At 40.3% G+C, this 21595-nt stretch overlaps 1 protein-coding gene across 1 annotated transcript in view; it reads left to right on the top strand.

Annotated features, from left to right (window-relative positions):
• Positions 1–21595, top strand: part of LOC103373624 (phosphatidylinositol 4-kinase alpha-like) — a 34863-nt gene continuing 13268 nt past the window's right edge. Inside the window, exons 1-40 of the mRNA XM_008303547.1 lie at positions 1–99; positions 3468–3584; positions 3690–3783; positions 3900–3988; positions 4143–4215; positions 4306–4568; positions 4668–4734; positions 4916–5064; positions 5159–5224; positions 5314–5410; positions 5495–5686; positions 5771–5871; positions 6472–6601; positions 6693–6822; positions 8178–8273; positions 8354–8537; positions 9927–10027; positions 11121–11289; positions 12127–12177; positions 12418–12526; positions 13252–13388; positions 13475–13608; positions 13702–13784; positions 13882–13952; positions 14158–14282; positions 14389–14470; positions 14575–14658; positions 14761–14850; positions 14966–15085; positions 15812–15904; positions 16796–16952; positions 17047–17174; positions 17269–17427; positions 17516–17667; positions 18141–18248; positions 18626–18753; positions 19705–19860; positions 20444–20523; positions 20614–20813; positions 20947–21034. Coding sequence (XP_008301769.1) covers positions 1–99; positions 3468–3584; positions 3690–3783; positions 3900–3988; positions 4143–4215; positions 4306–4568; positions 4668–4734; positions 4916–5064; positions 5159–5224; positions 5314–5410; positions 5495–5686; positions 5771–5871; positions 6472–6601; positions 6693–6822; positions 8178–8273; positions 8354–8537; positions 9927–10027; positions 11121–11289; positions 12127–12177; positions 12418–12526; positions 13252–13388; positions 13475–13608; positions 13702–13784; positions 13882–13952; positions 14158–14282; positions 14389–14470; positions 14575–14658; positions 14761–14850; positions 14966–15085; positions 15812–15904; positions 16796–16952; positions 17047–17174; positions 17269–17427; positions 17516–17667; positions 18141–18248; positions 18626–18753; positions 19705–19860; positions 20444–20523; positions 20614–20813; positions 20947–21034 — 4752 coding nt within the window. The remainder of the gene's footprint in view (positions 100–3467; positions 3585–3689; positions 3784–3899; positions 3989–4142; positions 4216–4305; positions 4569–4667; positions 4735–4915; positions 5065–5158; positions 5225–5313; positions 5411–5494; positions 5687–5770; positions 5872–6471; positions 6602–6692; positions 6823–8177; positions 8274–8353; positions 8538–9926; positions 10028–11120; positions 11290–12126; positions 12178–12417; positions 12527–13251; positions 13389–13474; positions 13609–13701; positions 13785–13881; positions 13953–14157; positions 14283–14388; positions 14471–14574; positions 14659–14760; positions 14851–14965; positions 15086–15811; positions 15905–16795; positions 16953–17046; positions 17175–17268; positions 17428–17515; positions 17668–18140; positions 18249–18625; positions 18754–19704; positions 19861–20443; positions 20524–20613; positions 20814–20946; positions 21035–21595) is intronic.

Genomic DNA, 21595 nt, shown 5'->3' on the forward strand with positions numbered 1-21595 from the left:
ATGTCTCTCAATGGAGGAGGGAGCAGAGGGTTTTACTTCAACACCGTCTTGTCCTTGGCTCGGTCACTGGCAGCTCACCGACAGGCTCCGATAGAAAAGGTAACCGTATATCTAGCTAGCAGCGCCAAGCTAATACCTGTTAAGAGTGTTTGACAGTAAGGCCCGTCCTGTACTTCTCTACCGGTTGTTTAATGTCATGAATCAGAAAAGGCAGTAAACACGACTTCACTTTGAATGAATTGTATGACTCAGACATTTAAAGGTGTGACCCAGCAGCACCAGTAACTGACTTTAAAGCTAGCTATCGTGGGCTAACGTTAGCTGTTTTTAGCCGTTCGTTAATCTTCCCTGAAATGGAAGCAGTCTGCCATTCCTTCCCAAATTATTACGACTTCCTCTTGGAATTATTATGTTTTTTACTTTTTATTCACACACGGAGGCACAAGAAACTGAATAAACATCCTTCATTCTGTACTTATTTTGATGCCTAGTAAGGGCTCACCCAATCACAATGATTAAAAATGCTGTTATTGTACAGTAATTGAATTACTTCTAAGTTGAACAGAACAGTGTTTGTTTTGATGTAGAATTTAAAAAACAACAATTTAGATTTACTTAGATTTATTTAGTCAAAATACAGGCTGCACGGTGGAAACTGAGATTCAAATCTGTCATTTCTTCAATACTTGTAATGTCCAGCTTTATGTGTGATGACAGAATCAATCCTCCTCGTCCTGGAGGTTACCACATGTATGGAGAGATGTCATTGTTCAGAGGCGTTTTTCTTTTTTAGCTGCTCTTTGCTCGAAGGGTAGTGTTGCTCTACTTTTCTCTTTAAAACACCCCAAAGTTGTTCTATAGCAGTGTAGCAGTACACGCTGTTGTTCTGTGTAAACATTATAAAGCTGTGGTGCTGTTTGCATGACCCATGATGGGATCTTGGGGAGTTCCCTCCATAGCAGGTTAATCTGATCATGACAAGGAGGCAGTGTACATTTCACATTATCTGTATAATTCAGACAGACAAGTGAAAATGTAGAACTAAGCAGAGTTCAAGTGTTGCCTGTGTAAGACCAGCAGCATGCACAGGCAGTACTTGGTGCCAAACAAGGCCTGACTGTAACTTAAGTTGTTGGGATAATGCTACGACTCCGTGTTATTCGGCTTGTGAGGATTTGTGGCCGAGGTTTAAGCCCCAGGGCAGCTTCAGGAGGAAAACTTTAGAAAGCAGAAGTTGAACTGATTAAAAACAAGCAGTCACTGAACTTCAAAATGGGGAAATATTCAAAGGGAAGGGCATCCTATGATGAAAGAGCTGTGCTAGCAATAGTACAACGCCTTGTCAGCCCATTGTGTTTTTGTGTATAGCGATTTGTGAAACTTGTGAGATGAATGATCGTTGTAGTTTGGTGTGTTTCAGCTGTTTTCTTATTACGTTAAAACTACATGTGAGGCTGCAAGAAGTGTCCAATTGGCTGTAATTCTTAGTGTAACAGTTCAGGCACTCAAATCATGCATACTGTCAATAGAAAAAGAGCTATTTACTGACAAATTTGAAATAAACAAAATACAAATGCCCATTAAGACACCTGCAACAACTACATTAATTACAAAAATAATATACATACTAAAAATATTCACAATAATATAATGATGTATGCCGTAATTCATCACATGAACCATTAAAGGCAACAATGTGGTTTTAGAAATGGACAAAGTAACATTTTCTTTACTCACTCTGACAACACTGAGCACTCAGTGAGAGTGTTTGAATAACCTTTATTGGACTTGTCAGTGGACAAAGTGAGCATGAGTTCAGTGCTTCAGTTCAGTGTGAGCAGAGCCCTCTCAGTTTCTGGCTCAGGTAAAACATGTAGTGTGAGTTACCAAATCATACAAGATTTATAACAATCACACTGTGTTTGCAGATTTAAAGGCCATTCCTGCGAGCACACGTCAACAACTGAGGCATAGTCGAAGCGTTTCAAGTGGAACTTGCGATTATTGTAGCCATATCGGTCACAAGATTGCTCATGGCCCTTTAAAAAATATATATTTTACTAACTTGGCTTTTTAATTTTTTTATCATTTTGAATTGAAGTTTCTTATCTGTGCATCTATTCATCTTTACTTTTGCTCTGCTATATTGTATACGAGGCCTCCATCTCATCATATTTGTTTAAAGGTTGTTTGCTTATTTTACCTGATCAGGACTTAAAACCACCAAATACATATTTATACATCAAATCTGACATAGCAGCAAATTTTCACATATGAGCAGCTGGCATCAGCAAATGTGTGGTATTTTTTTTTTCTATCTCCAGGCTGTGGAAGGAATTTACTCAGATTTTTCATAATATTCTTTCACACAACCATCATGCTGGAGGATGTGTGGTGAGAAAAATGCAGATCACACTCATGTTTTCTGGGACTTTCTGAAAGTGCGAAAATATTGACTGGGATGTTGTATTGGCAGAGATAACGCTGATATTTGACTATGAATTAACTAAGACAAGGATGAAGCTATATTTAGTTTTGGTGTAGGAAAATGTACAACATAAGGGCTGAAATATTTTGTTAAAATTCAAGTGTGCTTCTACTCTGAGGTATGACATGGTAAGACTCAAATGTTCTATGAATTCCGCTATCAACATTTAATAAAAAGTGGGGAGCAAAACATTGAAATACACTTTTTAAACAATACTACACAGCTGTTTTTATCGTTGTATCAGTGTGTTTTGTAAGTCTGACAGTCGTTTTTGTGTTTGTTCAGTAACAACAATTGAAAAGAATCAACTTAAACAATAGAAACCCAGCGTTCTGCTTCAGCACACACTGTACGACAAACCTCCTTCTGTTGTACTTTGTTGGCTTCAAATCCATTAGTTTAATTCGTACAAACCTTTTCTTTAAAATGTTTCCAAAAGTCAGTTTTTAATGAGAGGATTAGATTGTGTCTTTTTGCACAGCAGGTTGATTTTTGGCATTAAATCCCAAATCCCCTCTTTTTTGCTTTTTATTGCGGTTTTGGCACAGAAAAATGTAAGAGCTGAGGTGATGTTTAGCGTTTGGAATCAAATCTTAGTATTTTTCTGGGTCATATGTGACCAGAGGACCTATGAAAATCCCCTCTGTGCTCCCTTATCCTTCAACAAGATCCTCTGCATGTAGTCATAGAAAAAACATGTAGGAACTCAGTGTTTAAATGGTTAAGCAGTTAATCCCTCTCTGAGCTTAAGTCTGGCCCTTTCCTATGAAGCTAATTAAAGCTAGAGGCAGATTTTTGGCTTGATTCCTGTAGCCCATTTTTCCTGACAAAATCATTACCACTAATGGAACTAAACAGCATCTATTTAATCCCTCTTGGCAGGGAAACTCTTTGAAAAAAGATCATCCCATCCAAATAGATTATGTAAGTCAGGAGACAGTAAAGATTATGTTTACAGCTCATCTTAATCAACCTGCAGGTCCAGAAGCTACAATGTATGTGCCCTGTGGACTTCAGAGGAGTCTTTCAGCTGGACGAGAGGAGGAGAGATGCTGTAATCGCTCTGGGTATTTTTCTAGTAGAGTCGAACCTGCAGGTAAATTAACCACTGTAACCCTCCACTTCATGGTATTTTTGTGCTAATTTAAAGTTGTTGTTTGCTAAAGCTAACCTTCTATGAAATATTTGCTTACTGTTGCAGCACAAAGATGCTATTGTCCCGTACCTTCTTGGGCTGCTTAAAGGACTTCCTAAAGTTCAATGGATTGAAGAAAGCTCAGAGCGCAAAGGAAGAGGTGTGTAGCAGTTTATCATTTTTACTCATGTAATTACTGCTTTCTGATTGCTTCAGTATTGTGCTCTTATCGTATTTAATAATCTTATTTATGGTGCTTTTTGGTACCATTTCCAGAAACCCTTCCGGTTGCAGAGAACTTCAGCTTTTGTCTTGTAACGTTACTCTCAGACGTTGCCCAGCGTGATGAGACCTCACGAGGACAGGTTTGTAGTTTTAAAAGAACTTCTGCTTGCTATAATGATGTCTGTGAAGACTGTTTCTAACGCTGGACAGTCTAATTACTCCTTACAACTGTGAGGATGCTTTAGATCAGACGATGTGTTCACATTAAATAGTTCTAATAAACTATGTTATCAGATCCTGGAGGCGATCATGGACATCATGCAGGTCCTGCAAGATATCTGCAAAAATCCGGAGGAGCATGATAAAGGTCCTAACATAACACACCTCTTGCTTCTCTGATATGTTGCTTAGTCATCCCAGTTATTAGTATTATCTTCTTTGTGTGCTTCCTATACAGACTACCTGTGCAGGTACACCGTTCCCACCCTGCTCGGCGTTGCCAGAGCATTTGGTCGATACAGCAACACTGATGAGCCGTTACTGTCCAAGCTGTTTCCGCGGCCAGTTGCTCCTGTGCCGCCTTCAAGCGACGATGGCGATGCCGCCCGCCGACGATCCTTCAATGACTTTCGCTCCATCCTGCCGAGCTCTTTGCTCACAGTGTGTCAGGGAGACACGCTGAAACGTAAAGGCTCCTCCGTGTCCAGCGTGTCACAGCAGGTAATAACAACTTGGAGGTTACGCAGGCGAAATGACAAACCCAATAACCTAGCTGAAAGTGAGGATCCCTTTATTGTCACTGCTTTTATTTGTTTTCAGGCCAGTCCAGAGAGAGCAGGTCTGACACCCAGCTCCCCTGCTGATCCATCCGCACAGTACTTTGAAGGTGAGTGCCTCAACAGATGAAGAGGGGCCAGCTGCATTTCAGAAAATATCAGTGTCTCAACAGATATTCTGTTGGCTTTTGGGAGGATTTTACACACATTCACCTCCAGTTTTGACAGTTTGACCGTAAGAAAACAGACAGAAAATGTCCAGAAGCTTCACATTGCCCGTCTGCTCCTCAGGCTCGTACCTCCCGGATGGCAGTGCAGTGGACCCGGACTACTACTTCTCCACCATCAGCTCCAGCTTCTCTGTCTCGCCTCTTTTCACTGGAAGCAGCTCTGGAGAGTTTCACGTTCCTCTGGATATGCTCAGACAGCTCCTTCACATGGTCGGCATAGCCACACTAATACACACATGCAGTTGTCTTTGCAGTTGTACAAAAAGTGAACATTGTATGACTTCTTTTTTCCTCTCTTGAACAGGTCGAGCAGCTTGTTTCTGAGTCGTTTTTGAAATCGCTTGATGACACCCTGGCAGAACTTGTAGAGGTATGACTTTCAAATCCATATAGAGGTTTGTTTTCTTTTTTTTCTTGCACCTCAGATTCATTGTTCCACTTCTGTTGCTTTCTCCACAGATGAATCCTGGTCTTCACCTCTACTACAAAACCTTCAGTGATCCTCTATATGTCGCCATATTTAAAATGCTGAGAGACACACTGTACAATCTGAAGGGTAGATGAAACTCTCACCTTATTTGTTGAAACCACTTCTTCTTCCTTGATTCGCCCTAATAAATAACATTGTGTTTTCCAACAGATCTTCAGACAGACTATGTGAAGGAGGTTCATGACTTTGTCCTGGAGCAGTTTAGTAGCAGCCAGTCAGAGCTGCAGAGAATCCTCCATGATGTAGAATACCTGCAGAGTGAACTGAGTCCACTGAAACTGCGCTGTCAGGCCAACGCTGCCTGTGTGGACCTCATGGTGTGGGCTGTCACTGAGGAGCAGGGTGAGGCGTCGTTTATGAGTCCAACAGTCAGTGAGTGGTCCAAATGTTCTTCACTGTAAAGCTGTTTTTTTTTTTCTTCACCAGGAGCTGAGAACCTTTGTACCAAGCTATCAGAGAAGCTGCAGTCAAAGACGTCCAGTAAAGTCATCATCGCCCACATGCCACTCCTCATCTGTTGCTTACAGGTAACAGTTCACCAGGCAGAATACAGGAGTTTTGGGATGATTTACCCCTGTTTCATCCCTCCCTGGTGTGGGATCTTGGGCTGAACTGTTGTATGAAGTATCTGTTTATGTGCATTGTGCAACTCAATTTCACAATCTGGTAGGATGTTCAAACATAGTCTGAGCCTGGTGTAAGTTTAACTGTTAACCCTCAAGTGTAGTCCATGAGGGCCATGCAGCAGGTCTGGGGAACAGAAATGATGAGGTCCCACAAAAACCCACATCATATTAAGTGATTCCAGAGCTGGGGGGCATGTTTTCAGGCAACTGTTACGTACTGTGTAGACCTTGGGAACATAGGACTGACTTAGTAGTCTAGTCTAGTGTTTCAGTCTTATTCCACATCCATTTTAATGCTAGGAAAAATCACATCAAGTACTTCACTTTAAAAATAGACTGTTTCCATGGCTGAGGTTTCAACCTGTCAGCACCACAGAGACACAGGTTCAGAGAGCACAATGATGCTGCTGCCTTTCTCAGAGGGATCAGTTGTAAAACTTTTGAAATTCAGTCCTGACTAATTATGCGTACTCACCAGTACTCTTGTGTCTTTGTGTTCAGGGTTTGGGTCGTCTGTGTGAGCGCTTTCCCGTGGTGGCCCACTCTGTCACGATGTCACTGAGAGACTTCTTGGTGGTGCCGTCTCCTGTGCTGGTGAAGCTGTACAAATATCACAGCCAGTGCACTCCAGGTAACAGCAGCACTCTGCAGCTCCGTCACTAGTTATTCAATCAGCTTCTGTCCACGTTAATGTTTCCTTACAAAATACTAATCTTTTAAAGGAGGCGGTGAGATAAAGATCCATGTGACCAACGAACATTCTCAGTCAACCCTGAGCACACATTCAAGCAAGAAAAGTCAACCGTCCATGTATGAACAGCTGCGGGACATCTCCATCGATAACATCTGCAGGTGAATTCGTGCACAAAATACAAAAACATTAGGCCCTGAGGCTTTCAGTTTTACAGTTTATCACAGAACCATGTAGACAAAAGGCTAATGTGATGATTAAATGCTGTCCTAATGTGAAGAGAGGCAGGCACATGTTGCTAAAAAGGTGAATAATATTATCATTTATATTATTTCAGACTTATGTTAACTGCAAAACTTTAAGTAAGCCCTCAATCAACCCCTTTTTGCTAAATGCCTATTTTTGTGAGTATTTTGAGTTAATATTGTTTGTCCTTGTAGCTGCTAAATATACTCAAAAAGCCCAAATCTCAAAAATATAATGTACTAAAAATGAATTTTAAATGTTTTTAAAAGAAAAAACAATCATTTAGATAATCAACTAATTTGTAAAATAGTCAATAGCTTAAACCACCAAACCCTAAAACCTGCCAGTGGGTTTAAAAGTCATCATTTATCCTAAATGACACCATTTTTCAGCCAGAAACAGTAAAACAGAAAGAATATTGCCAGTGATCTTTGAACAAATTGTGTGAGACATGCCTTTCTGTTGAGAAAATTAACCACATCTATGCTTAATATTGTGATTTTTTTATGAAGAGAAAAGTGATTTAAAAAAAATAGCAAAGAATATACTATTTTCACCAGATTCTGTACACTGACAAGCCCTGACTGTGTCAGCTCAGACCAAAAGTCACACACACACAGTAAAAGAGGTACTTTTTGGTGGAACTGCAGCCTGTGTTTTCATATATATATATATCTGCAGCGTGGCTCAAAAAGTGAATACAGAGGAACAAGCTGTCAGCAAATTGTGGGAAGATAAATTCATGGTGAAGTATCTTTCTAGAGATGATGTGCGGGGGTTGTAAAAATATACATTACATCTGTGGGGGCTTGGAAAAATGTTATTTATGTCAATTTCATTTAAAAAAGGGTGAAATAAATATTCAAAGAAATTCAACGTTTTTTTTTTAATGATATATGTCTTTATAACGGTCAACAAGACATATTTGGGTTCTTTCTACTTCTAGCCATGTGCAGGAATTTATATTGCAGTGAAAATGGGTTAATGTTGACATACAGTAAGCTACTGTTAGCCCTCAAAGACCAGTGAAAATGATCACTTCTGCTGTCATATACAATCCTGAAGAAGTCCAAAAATAGTTGCTATTCTGACATGAATGAAGATAAATCAGAAATGGAAAACATGCAGGCCTATGTTACCAGTTGTCCTAATAAGCCCCAGCAAACAGCAGCCTGTTGATGAAGCTAATTGCTGTTTTTTTTATTGTTTATTCAGTTTATTCCAACATGTCAACACAGCTCTAACTCCCTGTCTGGCCATCTGCCCTCAGGTGCCTGAAAGCCGGCCTCACTATGGATAATGTCATTGTGGAAGCTTTTCTTGCCAGTTTGTCTAATCGTCTCTACATCTATCAGGAAAATGACAAGTAAGTCAAGCACAGAAATGGCCGTCCACTTTAAACTGGGAAAACAGGAGTGCTTAAATCTGATCTGCTCTCCTCTTCAGGGATGCTCACCTGATCCCAGACCACACCATCAGGGCTCTGGGTCACATTGCTGTGGCCTTACGTGACACTCCCAGAGTGATGGAGCCCATCCTGCAGATTCTGCAGCAGAAGTTCTGCCAGCCTCCCTCCCAGCTTGATGTCCTCATCATAGACCAGCTCGGCTGCATGGTCATCACAGGCAATGTGAGTGTTTGTATTTCAACTTTCTCAGTCTCTGTCCAGTCATAAGTGTTATACTTTGACACATTGACACTGACCTACTAGAGTTGCTAAGTTCTAATACTTTGCTGTAGTTTGGCAACATTTACACAGATGGTATGTGGAAACCTGAGGATCCATATACTGAGAATAGAGTTTTCAGAAGTAGGAAGAATTTGGTTTCAAGTATTTTTGAATAATAACAGTATTTAAATGTTCATGGATTGTGTTTTTTGTTGTTTTTTTTAATTGAGGGAGACAGAGGAGATGTTTTTGGTGGGGAAAAAAACAAAACAAAACATGTCAGACTCGAACTTTAACTCCAAACACAGAAGTGTGACTTTAAGACTTAGAGGTGAAGTCCAAGACAGTCATGTATTAACCCTGTTCAGGACTTTCATGTTCCATTGGACCCCAAGAAAGAATATGTGGAAAATGTTTGTTGGTATTCATTATAGACTTTTATACTACGTTAAAGAAATTTTCTAAGTTGACGTATTTTTGTTTCCAAATGCATGACAAATGTCCCTCTTTTTATATTTAAAAAACATCTTCAAAAATAAAAAAAACAATACCTGTCACCTAAACCAAATGGCCTGGGGTCCAAAAGTCCAGAATAGGGTTAATGTACATTTGCTAGAGGCAAGCCAAATGAGTTTACGTTGCTGATTAGGTCCATCAGCTCCAAAGTAAGTCTCGTTATATTTCAAAGTATACCACAATTGAAAATCTGGCTTTTAAGCACTGCAGTGACAGAGATACACAGATCATTTACACAAGCAAACGGTACCAATACAGCAAATAAAAACACTCCATTACAAGTTCAAATCTGGCTTCAACATCATACTCAAGTTAATACGTGTGTAAAATGTAATGAAAGTATTGCAGTAGGGTTACACCCTAACCCTGACTGATATATAGTTATATGTACGATCATTAGATTATTAGTCTGAGGGCTCTAAACATTATTAATGATAGAGGACAAAGGACCAGGTCTGCTACACAAATCTGTTTTCAGTTTTTTTTCTAAAATCTTAGATTTTTTTCCATTGCACTGACAACATTTCAGGGCTCCAGACTAATATTTCACTGTTTGCACTAATGTTGCCAAGTTTTCCAACCTTTGGGTAGCCCCAGCACATGATTTGATCGCCCAAAAAGTTTCTGCTCCAGATTAAAAAGAACTCTACTTTGAGAAGAAGAATTACAAACTTCAAAAGAAAGCAATTAACAATAAGGTACTAAAGGCGTGCACTGACCATGTTTGTTGTAATTGAAGGGCAGAAGAAAGAAGAAAGACAGAAGTTCTGCACTGCAGGTTTAAAACATGTTTAAAGCGGATCTTTAAAAGCTTCTCTTTTTCCTCCTCTTTAGCAATACATCTACCAGGAGGTGTGGAATTTGTTCCAGCAGATCAGCGTCAAGGCGAGCTCCATGGTTTACTCCACCAAAGACTACAAAGACCATGGATACAGGTGGGCACCACTTCAAAAGAGCAGATTCATAGTTTGTAAGACACTGTTCAGGTGCCTGTATAAATACTGAGCGGTTTTTGGCTGCTGTTAATGTTTTCCCTGTTCCCATTAGCCATATAGTTCTGTTTGAAAAAATCTACAGTTCTTGTGAAGTGCAAGTTTTCAGAAGTTTATTTTAAACTACTGTGAAGCTCCAGCCATCTGAGTGAGACAGATCAACAGATATTATCTCTTTCCTCCTTTTGTTTTCGTGTACAATTTTTCCTTTTGAGCTGCAGCAAGCAAAAACTGCTTCACTGTTTTTACGGAAACCTGATTGTGAGCATTTCAGTTTCAACTGTTAAACCTTCCGAACCCCAAGCAGATTTTGGATGTTTATTGCTCCGGTCACATCTTTCCTCACTGTTGGACTCATTTTTCACATATAAAGTCCTTCATCTCTATGGAAGCAGTACAACCCTGGCAAGAAGTAGAGAGAACTCAAATATGACTTCTGTGTAATAAGACAGTTATAATGCCATAAATTACACATTTACATTTCTTTCATTATTTATTGGACAAGAAAGGACAAAAACTTGAAATAAACATGTATTTTTCCAAATGCCCACAGATGTCAGTTGCTCTGAGTAGAGCACAGATTTATGTTGTTACTTAACGTGATCTGTTTTGTAAAAAAATGTTTATTTTTGGTGCATTTTGAAGTTAGGCATGCAAAATTAATGAATTCAGTAACTCCGATGAATGGTGTCAGATATGAATTATGAAGGTGTGGATGACAGCAGATCCCCTTGCACACCTCAAGACAGTCATCCAGCTTGTTTTCCCAGCACAGACAGCATATACATACATCTAGCCCCAAGTCAAGTCAGTTTTATTTGTATAGCGCAGTTTACAACATGTGCCATCTCACAGCGCTTAACATGATAATGTACAGACCTTACACATTCAGTGGTCCCAAATTTTGGGCTCCACATGGATATCAGCAGAAGGGTCCACACAGATGCTTGTAGACTTGTGGCCTCTAGTTAATGCATAAAGCGTGAATTGCTCTTTACTTAGTGTTTTTATGAGAATCTCCCTCCTCTTTGTGCAGACACTGTTCCCTGGCTGTGATAAATGCCCTGGGTAATATAGCAGCAAACCTTCAGGCTGAGCAGATGGTCGATGAGCTGCTGGTCAACCTGCTGGAGCTTTTTGTCCAGCTGGGCTTAGAAGGGAAGAGAGCCAGTGAGAGGGCCTCAGACAAAGGCCCAGCTTTAAAGGTATGGTACACACACACGCACAGTGCACGTAAATGCTAATAGGCCAGCAGTAAAGCCACAGGGAGGTGATGCAAAAAGTAGTCCTGCAAGAAGATGATCCTGGCTTAAAGTTCATGTGGAAATGCACTGTGTGAACGCACAGAAATAACTTCCACTTTATCAATGTTTTCAGCGATGCAACTACACGTGTGGTCTCCCACATTTTGGTTCATTTTTCTGAGGATTAAAATCAACATACCATCATCTTACATGACCTCTGAAAGCCTGCCTTTACATGGCAACAGGCAGGAGGAATTTGCTGAGGAATGTTGGGTAATGCTTCTGTTATTGGATAGCTTTAGTTCCACTTTTTCATATGCTTGACTGAGATTGAGGAAGCTGATTACAAACACAAACAATCAGACTCAGGTTGGGCTTTTGGGGGGATATAGTGCATGACAGTAATCATGACTGGTCTGCCCACAGTATAAGCAATGAGTCTATGTTACCGTTTTCGACAGAACTCTATGCATTTTCCTGTAACTTCTGATCATTTGATTAATGAAAATGTCTGTTATGCTGAATAAATGAAACAGGAATTAACAAAAATGGTCATTTTTATTCTTAATTCTTAACACTTTAGCTCTGGAGAGTTTCCTCTGGCTCTGTTTAAATCTCTTTGAGAGATGCCAAAAATTCCTCTTTGTCTAGATACCCCCTTTGCCTTTTCTTAGCTGGAGGATTTTATGTCTTTACTGCTTTTGGAAGAAATTAAATACATTTGAGAGGTTCAATTGTTCGCCAAATGACATTATTACAGAGCTGCTTCAGTTGTGCTTCACTCCTCTGTTTCTCCAGGCGTCTAGCAGTGCTGGAAACCTCGGTGTCCTAATTCCAGTCATTGCAGTGGTAAGTGATTTGAATATTTTCAGTTTTCATCACTGGCAGTTTATTTGCCTTTTAAATTAACTTGACTTAGTCATTGAAAATGCCTCCTAGTCTTAATCAGTGGAGGTCTTGCACACGTAGATCTTCCACAGGTTCACATCCACAGCATCTGAAACACATGATATCCTTTTTTAACTACAGTTAGCTACGTCGCTCAATAACCTCAGGGGTTTATTCTCTCTGCTCTTCATGTGCTGTTAGCTGACTAAGAGGTTGCCACCAATTAAAGAAGCAAAGCCACGTCTGCAGAAGCTCTTCAGGGACTTCTGGCTCTACTCCGTGGTCATGGGATTTGCTGTGGAGGGTTCAGGTAGGAAGAGTTTGCTCACTGATGTTTTGCACGACGTATTCATCTCTCAGTTTAAGCTTTTCTTTCACCTAAATCTTATTGAAAAGTCACTATAACACAATGAAAAGTTGAAAAAAACATTTGGGAACTTCTTTGAGTTGATTAGTGAATTTTCTCACCATCTCACTTTCCAGTCCTAGAAAATTTCAATTTTGTCAATTTGTCTCCCATCATGCTACTTACATTGTCAACACGTGTCAGGTTTTCCTGAGGAAGATTTCCAGCTGCTGCTTCTTTGTTTGCTATCTTCCCCTAATTTTTTGTAAAATCCTATTTCCCTTATTATTATTTATTCTGAAATCTCTGCAGCTTCCCTCTATACTATCTTTACAGCAATTACACAAAAACTGTGCCATACACCTCACACTGACCTTGTATCCTTGTATTTGTTATAGGAGTTTGTTTATGATTTACCAAAATACAGTTTTCAGACATTTCCAAGAATGTCTATGTAACTGTGAGTGAATTTTTTTTCTAGGAGGATGTATGTGAATCAGTGGATCTGTGGTTTATGGTCCACATGTAAAACCTGTTACATACTTTAATGCTTGAGAATGTTGGTGCTGAGGAAGTTCCCTTGTTTCTTATTTTCCTGTAAGAGTTTAGAAACTCTCAGGCATTCCTCCTTATCCCAAACGCCCCCATTTTTAAACATCTGACATCTTTGTTGCTGTCGAATTTTTCAGGTCTGTGGCCAGAAGAGTGGTACGAAGGAGTTTGTGAGATTGCGACCAAATCGCCGCTGCTCACATTTCCCAGCGGAGAACCTTTACGTTCAGAGCTGCAGTACAACTCTGCCCTGAAGAACGACACCGTCACCCCGGTATGAGAGCACACACATGCACAAACACATACATGCTGAACAGTAAACGTCCTGGCACTAGTTTATTATTCGTTCTTGAATTCCAGGCGGAGCTGAATGATCTGCGTAGCACCATCATCAACCTGCTTGATCCTCCTCCTGAGGTGGCTGCTCTCATCAACAAGCTGGACTTTGCCATGTCCACTTACTTGCTGTCTGTTTACAGACTGGAGTACATGAGGTATACCAACATGATATCTACCTAGTTTACACCAGCTTGATGTAGTTATTGTAAGTGTACAGTTAAATATTTCTGGTTTTCTATGTCTGTTAGGATGCTGCACTCTCTGGACTCTGACCGCTTTCAGGTCATGTTTCGATACTTTGAAGACAGAGCAATACAGAAGGATAAATCTGGTAAACACAACCAAAAAGAAAACATCACATTTTGTAAGAAAACAACATGTACTGTCGCTCAGTTATTACATGCATTAATATTTCATATATTTGGCAGGTATGATGCAGTGTGTAATTGCAGTTAGCGACAAGGTTTTTGAAGTCTTCCTGCAAATGATGGCAGAAAAAGTAAGTGAGATGCTTTAACATAAAGGTCCAATATGGTGTGAAATGATTTTTATTGTGTTAGTACAGGAAGATACTGAATACTGATATTCGCCATTATCAGCTTAGACTTTTGGAAGTTGTGTAGGCATTCTGCAATACTCTTGCACATGAATTGAAAATAATAATCTTTTGATTAAACATAAATGAAAACAACAAATATTTTCAGCCTAAAACCAAAGCCCACGAGGAGGAGCTGGAACGTCACGCTCAGTTCCTGCTGGTCAACTTCAACCACATCCACAAGAGGATCCGCAGAGTGGCTGACAAATATCTGTCTGGCTTGGCTGAGACGTGAGATCCATGTTCATTTACTCAGAACATATTCACAACACCTCACTGACTCTTTTGTGAAGTATTTAAAATGCAGCAGTGTCAACAGCTTCATCTGTTTCCTCAGTTTCCCCCACTTGCTGTGGAGCGGCCGTGTGCTGAAGACCATGTTGGACATCCTGCAGACGCTGTCACTCTCACTCAGTGCAGTAAGTGATCATCATGTGACATCGCTCTGTCAGTCTGTCTTCATAGCGATTACAATGGGCTTTGTATACATGACTTTTATAGTAATGTTTACGTTTTATTGCAGGACATTCATAAAGACCAGCCCTATTACGACATCCCAGATACACCATACAGAATCACTGTCCCTGATACGTATGAAGCCAGAGAGGTAAGGTTATTTATTCAAAAGTCATCATTTCTGTGTCATTAATTGCTCTCAATTTGCATGAGTAATCTATGAAATACATTGAAAAAATACATCTGATTACAGAGCATAGTAAAAGATTTTGCTGCACGATGTGGAGAGATCCTTAAAGAGGCAATGAAGTGGGCTCCATCTGTGACCAAATCCCACCTACAGGTAACATTTATTCAGCACAAAGCCTCAGCATGTTGAGCACATAAAGAGAAACATGTTTGTATTGTGGCATTGAACTTGATTTTAACCAGTGCACTTCATATATGGTCTTTTTCAGGAGTATCTGAACAAACATCAGAACTGGGTGTCGGGTCTCTCCCAGCACACAGGCTTGGCTATGGCCACAGAAAGCATCCTGCACTTCGCTGGTTACAACAGACAGAGCACCACGCTGGGGGTACGTTATATACATATGCTTCAGTGTTCAGTGTCTTGCCCAAGGACACTTTGACTGTGGAGGGGCGGGAGATCGAACCGCCAACCTTGCAACTGGAGGACAACCTGCTCTACCACCTGAGCCGCCATTCTAGCAATAAATTACAGTTAATATTCTGCTGTTTGGGTTCTTTGTTTTCCTTTAGTGTATCATATAACTAGACAGCGGCATTGTTAATATTTTAACTTAAATTTCCTCTTTTTCACTCTTTACTTTTCAATAAAAATACTTGTTGACAGTACTTTTACTGTGCAATATGAATACTAGTTAATTAAGAAAACAGGTACAGTAGTTCTTCTGCCACTGAGAGCGAGATCTCTGTTCTGGATTAGGAATAGGGAAAAATGCCATAGGCAAATTCGCAATGGAGTTGGTGAAACAAAATGTGCAGTATACCATTTATGTAGCAGTAGTAGATAGAAAATGTATTTTCTTAATTTTTCCAGTGCTGTAATAATGTATCCCCAGGGCCTGTTTAATACCTGGTTTCATTATTCACCCCTATATATCACTATCTTTTTGTGCGTCCAAAATGTCCTCAAACTTACAAAGCCCATCCATCTCCCACAGAACACCCTGCTCCTGTCAGTCTGTGTTTTAAATATTTTGCATTCTTTTTACATAATCAGTTGCAATTTATACACTTTTTTGACACTTGATATGTTCTCTGTTGCTTTCTTCCTTCAGTCCACTCAGTTGACTGAGAGGCCCGCTTGTGTGAAGAAGGACTACTCCAACTTCATGGCCTCCCTCAACCTCAGAAACAGATATGCTGGAGAGGTAAAGTCATATCAAATATAAAGACCTCAGCCCACCACATCCAGCTCTGTAGCTCTGTTACAACCTTCACTGACACATTCACAACTTAGTTGTTCTTATTTACTTTTTCTTTTCTGTTCTGCTATTTAAAAATTGTTATTTGGTCATGACTGATGAATATGACCTGTGAACCCAGGCTGCTGCCATGACCGAATCATTATTTCATGATTGTGACATAAATACAGACTAAGTGATATTATCAATTAAGGTGAGGGTCAGTATCTTCACAAAAATAAAGTGTGCATTATTGCAAAGTAAACTTAAATTGATATATATCTGATTACATTTTTCATTTTTTTCTTTAAAAGACCAGATGTTCTGGAGACTTGGTGCAACCAGAACACGATTTAGCCCAATCTTATGGACACAAACTCTGCTTAACCCTCTGAAGTCACAGCAGTGTCTGCAATATAAAGTCATGTGCCTTTAAAAAAAAACAGCTACAACTAGAGAGAGTTCAAAAAATTTTGAAAAAATGTGGAATTGACATGCTCCTCTGTATTCCATTTTTGAGCCAAGATCAAGTATCAAGTGATTTATTTTTCTCTCAGTCTCTTTTTTTTAATCTTCTCCATGTAAACACAGCCTGCAGTTCACTGGAAAACCTTCTGAATGTTTGCCACGTGACTGTTAGTTGCAGCTGAGTGAATTATGGCTTCTTCTCAGTTGTCACATATAAATGTTGAAAATCCTACAATTCTTTTTATTTTTATAGTTTCTGGCTTTTTTTTTTTTTTTTAAAGATAAATTGCTTTTCAAACCCACTGGCAGATTTTGGGGTTCAGAGGGTTAATAGCTTATATATTTTTTCAAACCATGTTTTCTGCTCATGCATTTTCTCTCGGTCCATAGGTATCAGGTATGATCCACTTCGCCCAGGCAGTTCGAGGACAGTCTGACCTGAACCGGCTGATGATCAAGCAGATGGGAGAGGCATTGGACTCTGCACAGCCTGAGGCTTTCACTGAGGCCATGTTCAAATTGGCTGCCTTGCTCATCAGCACCAAAGGTTGGACTTGTTATCTGTCTCTGTGTGTACCAAATGCATGACTGTGTGTTAAAATGCTGGGATTTTTGACTGCTGATTTTTGTTTTTGGTCTAGACTGCGATCCTCAGCTCCTGCACCACCTCTGCTGGTCTCCACTCAAGATGTTTACAGAGCATGGCATGGAGACTGCTATCGCTTGCTGGGAGTGGCTGCTGGCAGCACGTGTAGGCGTGGAAGTACCGGTACATACATATGTTTCATTGTTTTTTCTGTCCTTGTCTTTTCAGTAGTTTTGTTTAGTTCACACAATATCCGTCCCCCTTTCTGGCTGCATAGTTCATGCGAGAGATGGCAGGAGCGTGGCAGATGACAGTGGAGCTGAAGATGGGCTTGTTCTCGGACGCTCAGGTGGAGGCCGATCCTCTGGCTGCTTCGGAGGAAAGTCAGCCGATCCCCTGCCCTCCAAATGTCACCCCTCACCACATCTGGATCGAGGTCAGATGAAAGTCATGCTCCTTGTGTTTTCTTATCAATGTTTTGCTTTTCCACTTATTGCCTCATATTTTTCCCATTTGTTTTCTAGTTTCTAGTTCAGAGGTTTGAGATAGCGAAGTATTCCAGCGCAGATCAAGTGGAGATCTTTGGCAGTTTAATGCAGCGTTCACTGTCTCTGAATGTTGGTGGAGCTAAGAGCAGCCTCAACCGCCACGTAGCGGCCATCGGACCTCGATTCAGGTACATAACAAGTTTTGCAGAATATTAATGACATTTTTTTTTTAATTCTTCTAGTAAATCTGTCAGCATCTTTTGATGTCTGTTTGTTTTTTGTCTCCTGCAAAAAGGTGCCTAAATTAAAGAATGCAAAATTTTAAAAAACAGCATAAGTGAATCACTTTCTACAGAACTGTAGAGGTAGCAGTGTTTATAGCAAACATATTTCTTTGTGGGCTGCAAGGTGGCAGTGTGGGTTCTCCATCTTCCTCCCACAGTCCAAAAACATGTTGAGATTAATTGGTGATTCTAAATTGTTCGTAGGTGTGAATGTGAGTGTGCTTGTTTGTCTGTCTGTAAGTGTAGCCCTGTGATAGACTGGTGACCTGTCTCGGGTGTTCCCTGCCTTCGCAGCTGGGTTAGTCTCCAGTCCCCCACGACCCTAGTGAGGATTAAGCGGTGTATAGATAATGGATGGATATTTCTCTGTGCTCTAGGCTGCTGACTCTGGGTCTGGCTCTGCTCCACTCTGACGTCGTCACCAATGCAACTGTAAGAAATGTGCTGAGGGAGAAGATCTATTCTACAGCCTTTGATTACTTCAGGTACCTACACACAGACTCCTACATGCACTCGTTAGTTAGGGCCATAACAGTAATTTTTAGGGAACCAATCCATCGGTATATCTGCTCTTTTTTTTCTTAATTTTTTTTTTTAGTTCGACAATATAATTTTGACATACAGGGAAACGCCCACAGCAATCGCAGTGATGTCCAAAAAAAGTCCAAAAGCAAGTTTGAATTCACCTAAAAAATTTGTACCTTTGTTCTTAAAAGGTGCATGTATAAATACGGGTTATTTAGTTTTGTAATCAAGTTGCATATGCACCGTGCACAGTCACACTGTTAGCATGGCTAATAGAAAACTGATTGAAATGAGTGAAAAATAAATAACCTGAGTCTCTATTTTTTTGCCCTTCCAGTGTGGCTCCAAAGTTTCCCACCCAGGGTGACAAGCGTCTCCGCGAGGACATCAGCATCATGATCCGTTTCTACGCCAGCATCCTTTCTGACAAGAAGTACCTGGCAGCGTGCCACCTGGTCCCACCCGGTGAGCTTGGTACTACCCCAGCCCCGAGCACACTCTCTGCTGGGATATTTGGATCGCTTATCGTGTCCAGCACTTCTCCGATATCTATCTTAAGTAAGCCTAAAGCGGCGCAGCTCGGACTGCACTGCAGCAGGGGCATGCTTTTACGTGGGTCAAATTTGACGCTGCTTATCCTCACAGTGCTGCCTGGTATCTGCTATGATACAGATCCAGGTTTTTATATTTAATGACTTCCTTTGCTCTGAAACTTTCTAATTTTGGCTCCTCCTATTTTCTTATTACCTTTTCTGTTCCTCTTTCTCCTACTTTTTATTATCTTACTCGTTATACCGTTACAATCGGCCTGTTTTTTAATCTTTATTGTTTAGCAACTGTGAGGAAAAGCGCAAATTTGTGAGCCGCGTCAAGTGCATGATAATTCATCATGTCAGCCCACCCGTCTGCCCCTCTCCTCGACTGAACAATTTAAGAAGAAACCTCAAATTGAGAAATGGTTTTTCTTCCATCCCAGAAAATCCTCCTCCTCTTCATCCCCGATGACCCCGAGAAAAGACATGATCTCATTCTCATACACATCGAACCGCTTCAGGTAGTCCTCCAAGCGCAGATCCTGGATCAGATAAATCTGTTCACATCTGACACAGTATCAGTGGTTCGAGGCAGCTTCTGCCAACATTTTCGCTGGATTCCCCCGCTTTCAAATGCATGCCCATCATCAGAGGACACCGTTCATCTCGCTCTTCAGAAACGCCCTCATCATCGATCATATTGTTGATGTTTTTTTACTGTTTAGACTCAGGATCTTATAATGTGTTAGAAATTCTAAAGTTTATCTTTTTTGAGACAGATTGTACCAGTTGAATCAGATTTTTTTTTAAAAACCTGAGAGAAAATGAGGTTAAACTACTTTGCATGTCCTTGGCGATACTGAATATGTTTCTATGTGAACAGATAATCAGGACGCATCTTTGAATAGTCTGTCAGTGATGAATGCTGCTGACCTCAGGAGCAACATGGACTCCAGCGCTCGCTCCCAGCAGAGCGGCCAGGGATGGATCAACACCTACCCACTGTCGAGTGGCATGTCCACCGCATCCAAGAAATCAGGTAGCACGTACCTTTAATATTTGGACAAGAACAATACAGAGAACAAAGGCCAGAGTAAGTTGAACTCCAGCAATTTAAACTCAGGACACTCAGACTTACATACATTCTGCTGATTATATCATCATTTTTAACTCAAAGCTCTGCTTAGCTAGATTTCTTCAGCACAATCAAATCCTACACTTGTTATCCTCACTATAGTCTGTGTTGTAGAATTGAAACAATTATTTGACTATGGATGCTACTAAAGAGTATTTTTCAATTGAAGAACTCCTAGCAGTTTCTGGGTGTTTTTTTTCTTTTTCTGTCATTTCTTCATTCACTTTTCTTTATTTTGTCTTTTTTTTTTTTTAAATTACAATACGAAGTCCTGCACCTCTGTGGAATTGGAGTTTTGGAGTTCAGATGGTTAATCTAAGTTTATCCAAAATATTTATTTTTCCAAAAAAAACAAAAAAAAAAAATAAATTAATTTTATTTTTGAGCTTTAAGCTTTGTGAGTATACTGTGTGTTAATTTATTTTTTCAGACACGAATACAAATGAGAAATGTCTTAAGACTTATAGACTTTTTTTTTTTTTTCTAGGCACATCCAAGAAGAGTAACAGAGGGACGCAGCTTCACAAATACTATATGAAGCGCAGGAACCTGCTGCTGGCACTGCTGGTGAGAATGGCTTTAACCCTACATGGGATGACTGCTCCTCATCAACCATTCTTTATGCTCTGACTCTGCCTCTTCTCCTGTTTTTTCCAGGCCAGTGAGATTGAACGGCTGACGACGTGGTACAACCCGCTCTCCACTCAGGAACTGGCCATCGCCACAGAGCAGTCAGTGGAGACCAGCATCGCCAACTGGAGGTCCAAGTACATCAGTCTGACTGAGAAACAGTGGAAGGACAACGTCAATCTGGCCTGGAGTATCGCACCATACCTGGCCATGCAGCTACCAACGAGGTGGACACTCATTTTCTTTCTTCCTTTCAAAGCTCCGATTTGTTAATCTGACGTCAGCCAAACATGTTGACTTCATGTTTAAGTGAATTTTTTTTAAGGAATAGTAATTTCTATTTCATTTCTTGTTTTCCAGGTTTAAGAATGATGCCATTGTGGCTGAAGTGACCCGACTGGTCAGACTGGACCCTGGAGCGGTCAGTGACGTACCTGAAGCTGTCAAGGTGAGGTTGTTTTTCATTTATTCAACCTTTACTGAAATCTTAAGGGATTTTAAAGAGCATGCCTTGATTGTCAGTGATGTTGATAGAACAAAAAAATATATATATCAGGCAATAGTCAACGAAAAACAAACAGAACACTGTTAAAAACCACTAGACTGCTCAAGATGGCCAGACAGCTTTTTCATACAATAGGCAGTGATGAGAACAGTAACTGTCAAAGGTAAAGAATCTTAGAACAGAGTCAAACTGAGTCAAAGGCTTTCAGAGTGGAGGTAGTGGCCATAATCTAAAACAGACAAGATGGCGGCTTCAGTCATTGTCTTTCAACTGAACATAACAAAACTTCATGTCATAGGTTGCCAATAGGTGACATTTTTTTAAAATCCAAATAGATATTAAGATATTTGTTTCCAGGACCCTCTCACTACTCTTGTCTAGTGAATTTGGTGATGTACATACTGTCAGCCACAATATCTCTGGCTCTACAATAGAGCATATGATTGGTCTTGTCAGTATTTTGGCAACTGACTGTAGTGTTAGAAAATCTTTCCATCCATTACC

Source organism: Stegastes partitus, unplaced genomic scaffold, assembly GCF_000690725.1.
Source record: "Stegastes partitus isolate 25-593 unplaced genomic scaffold, Stegastes_partitus-1.0.2 Scaffold2031, whole genome shotgun sequence".
Lineage (NCBI taxonomy): Eukaryota > Metazoa > Chordata > Actinopteri > Pomacentridae > Stegastes > Stegastes partitus.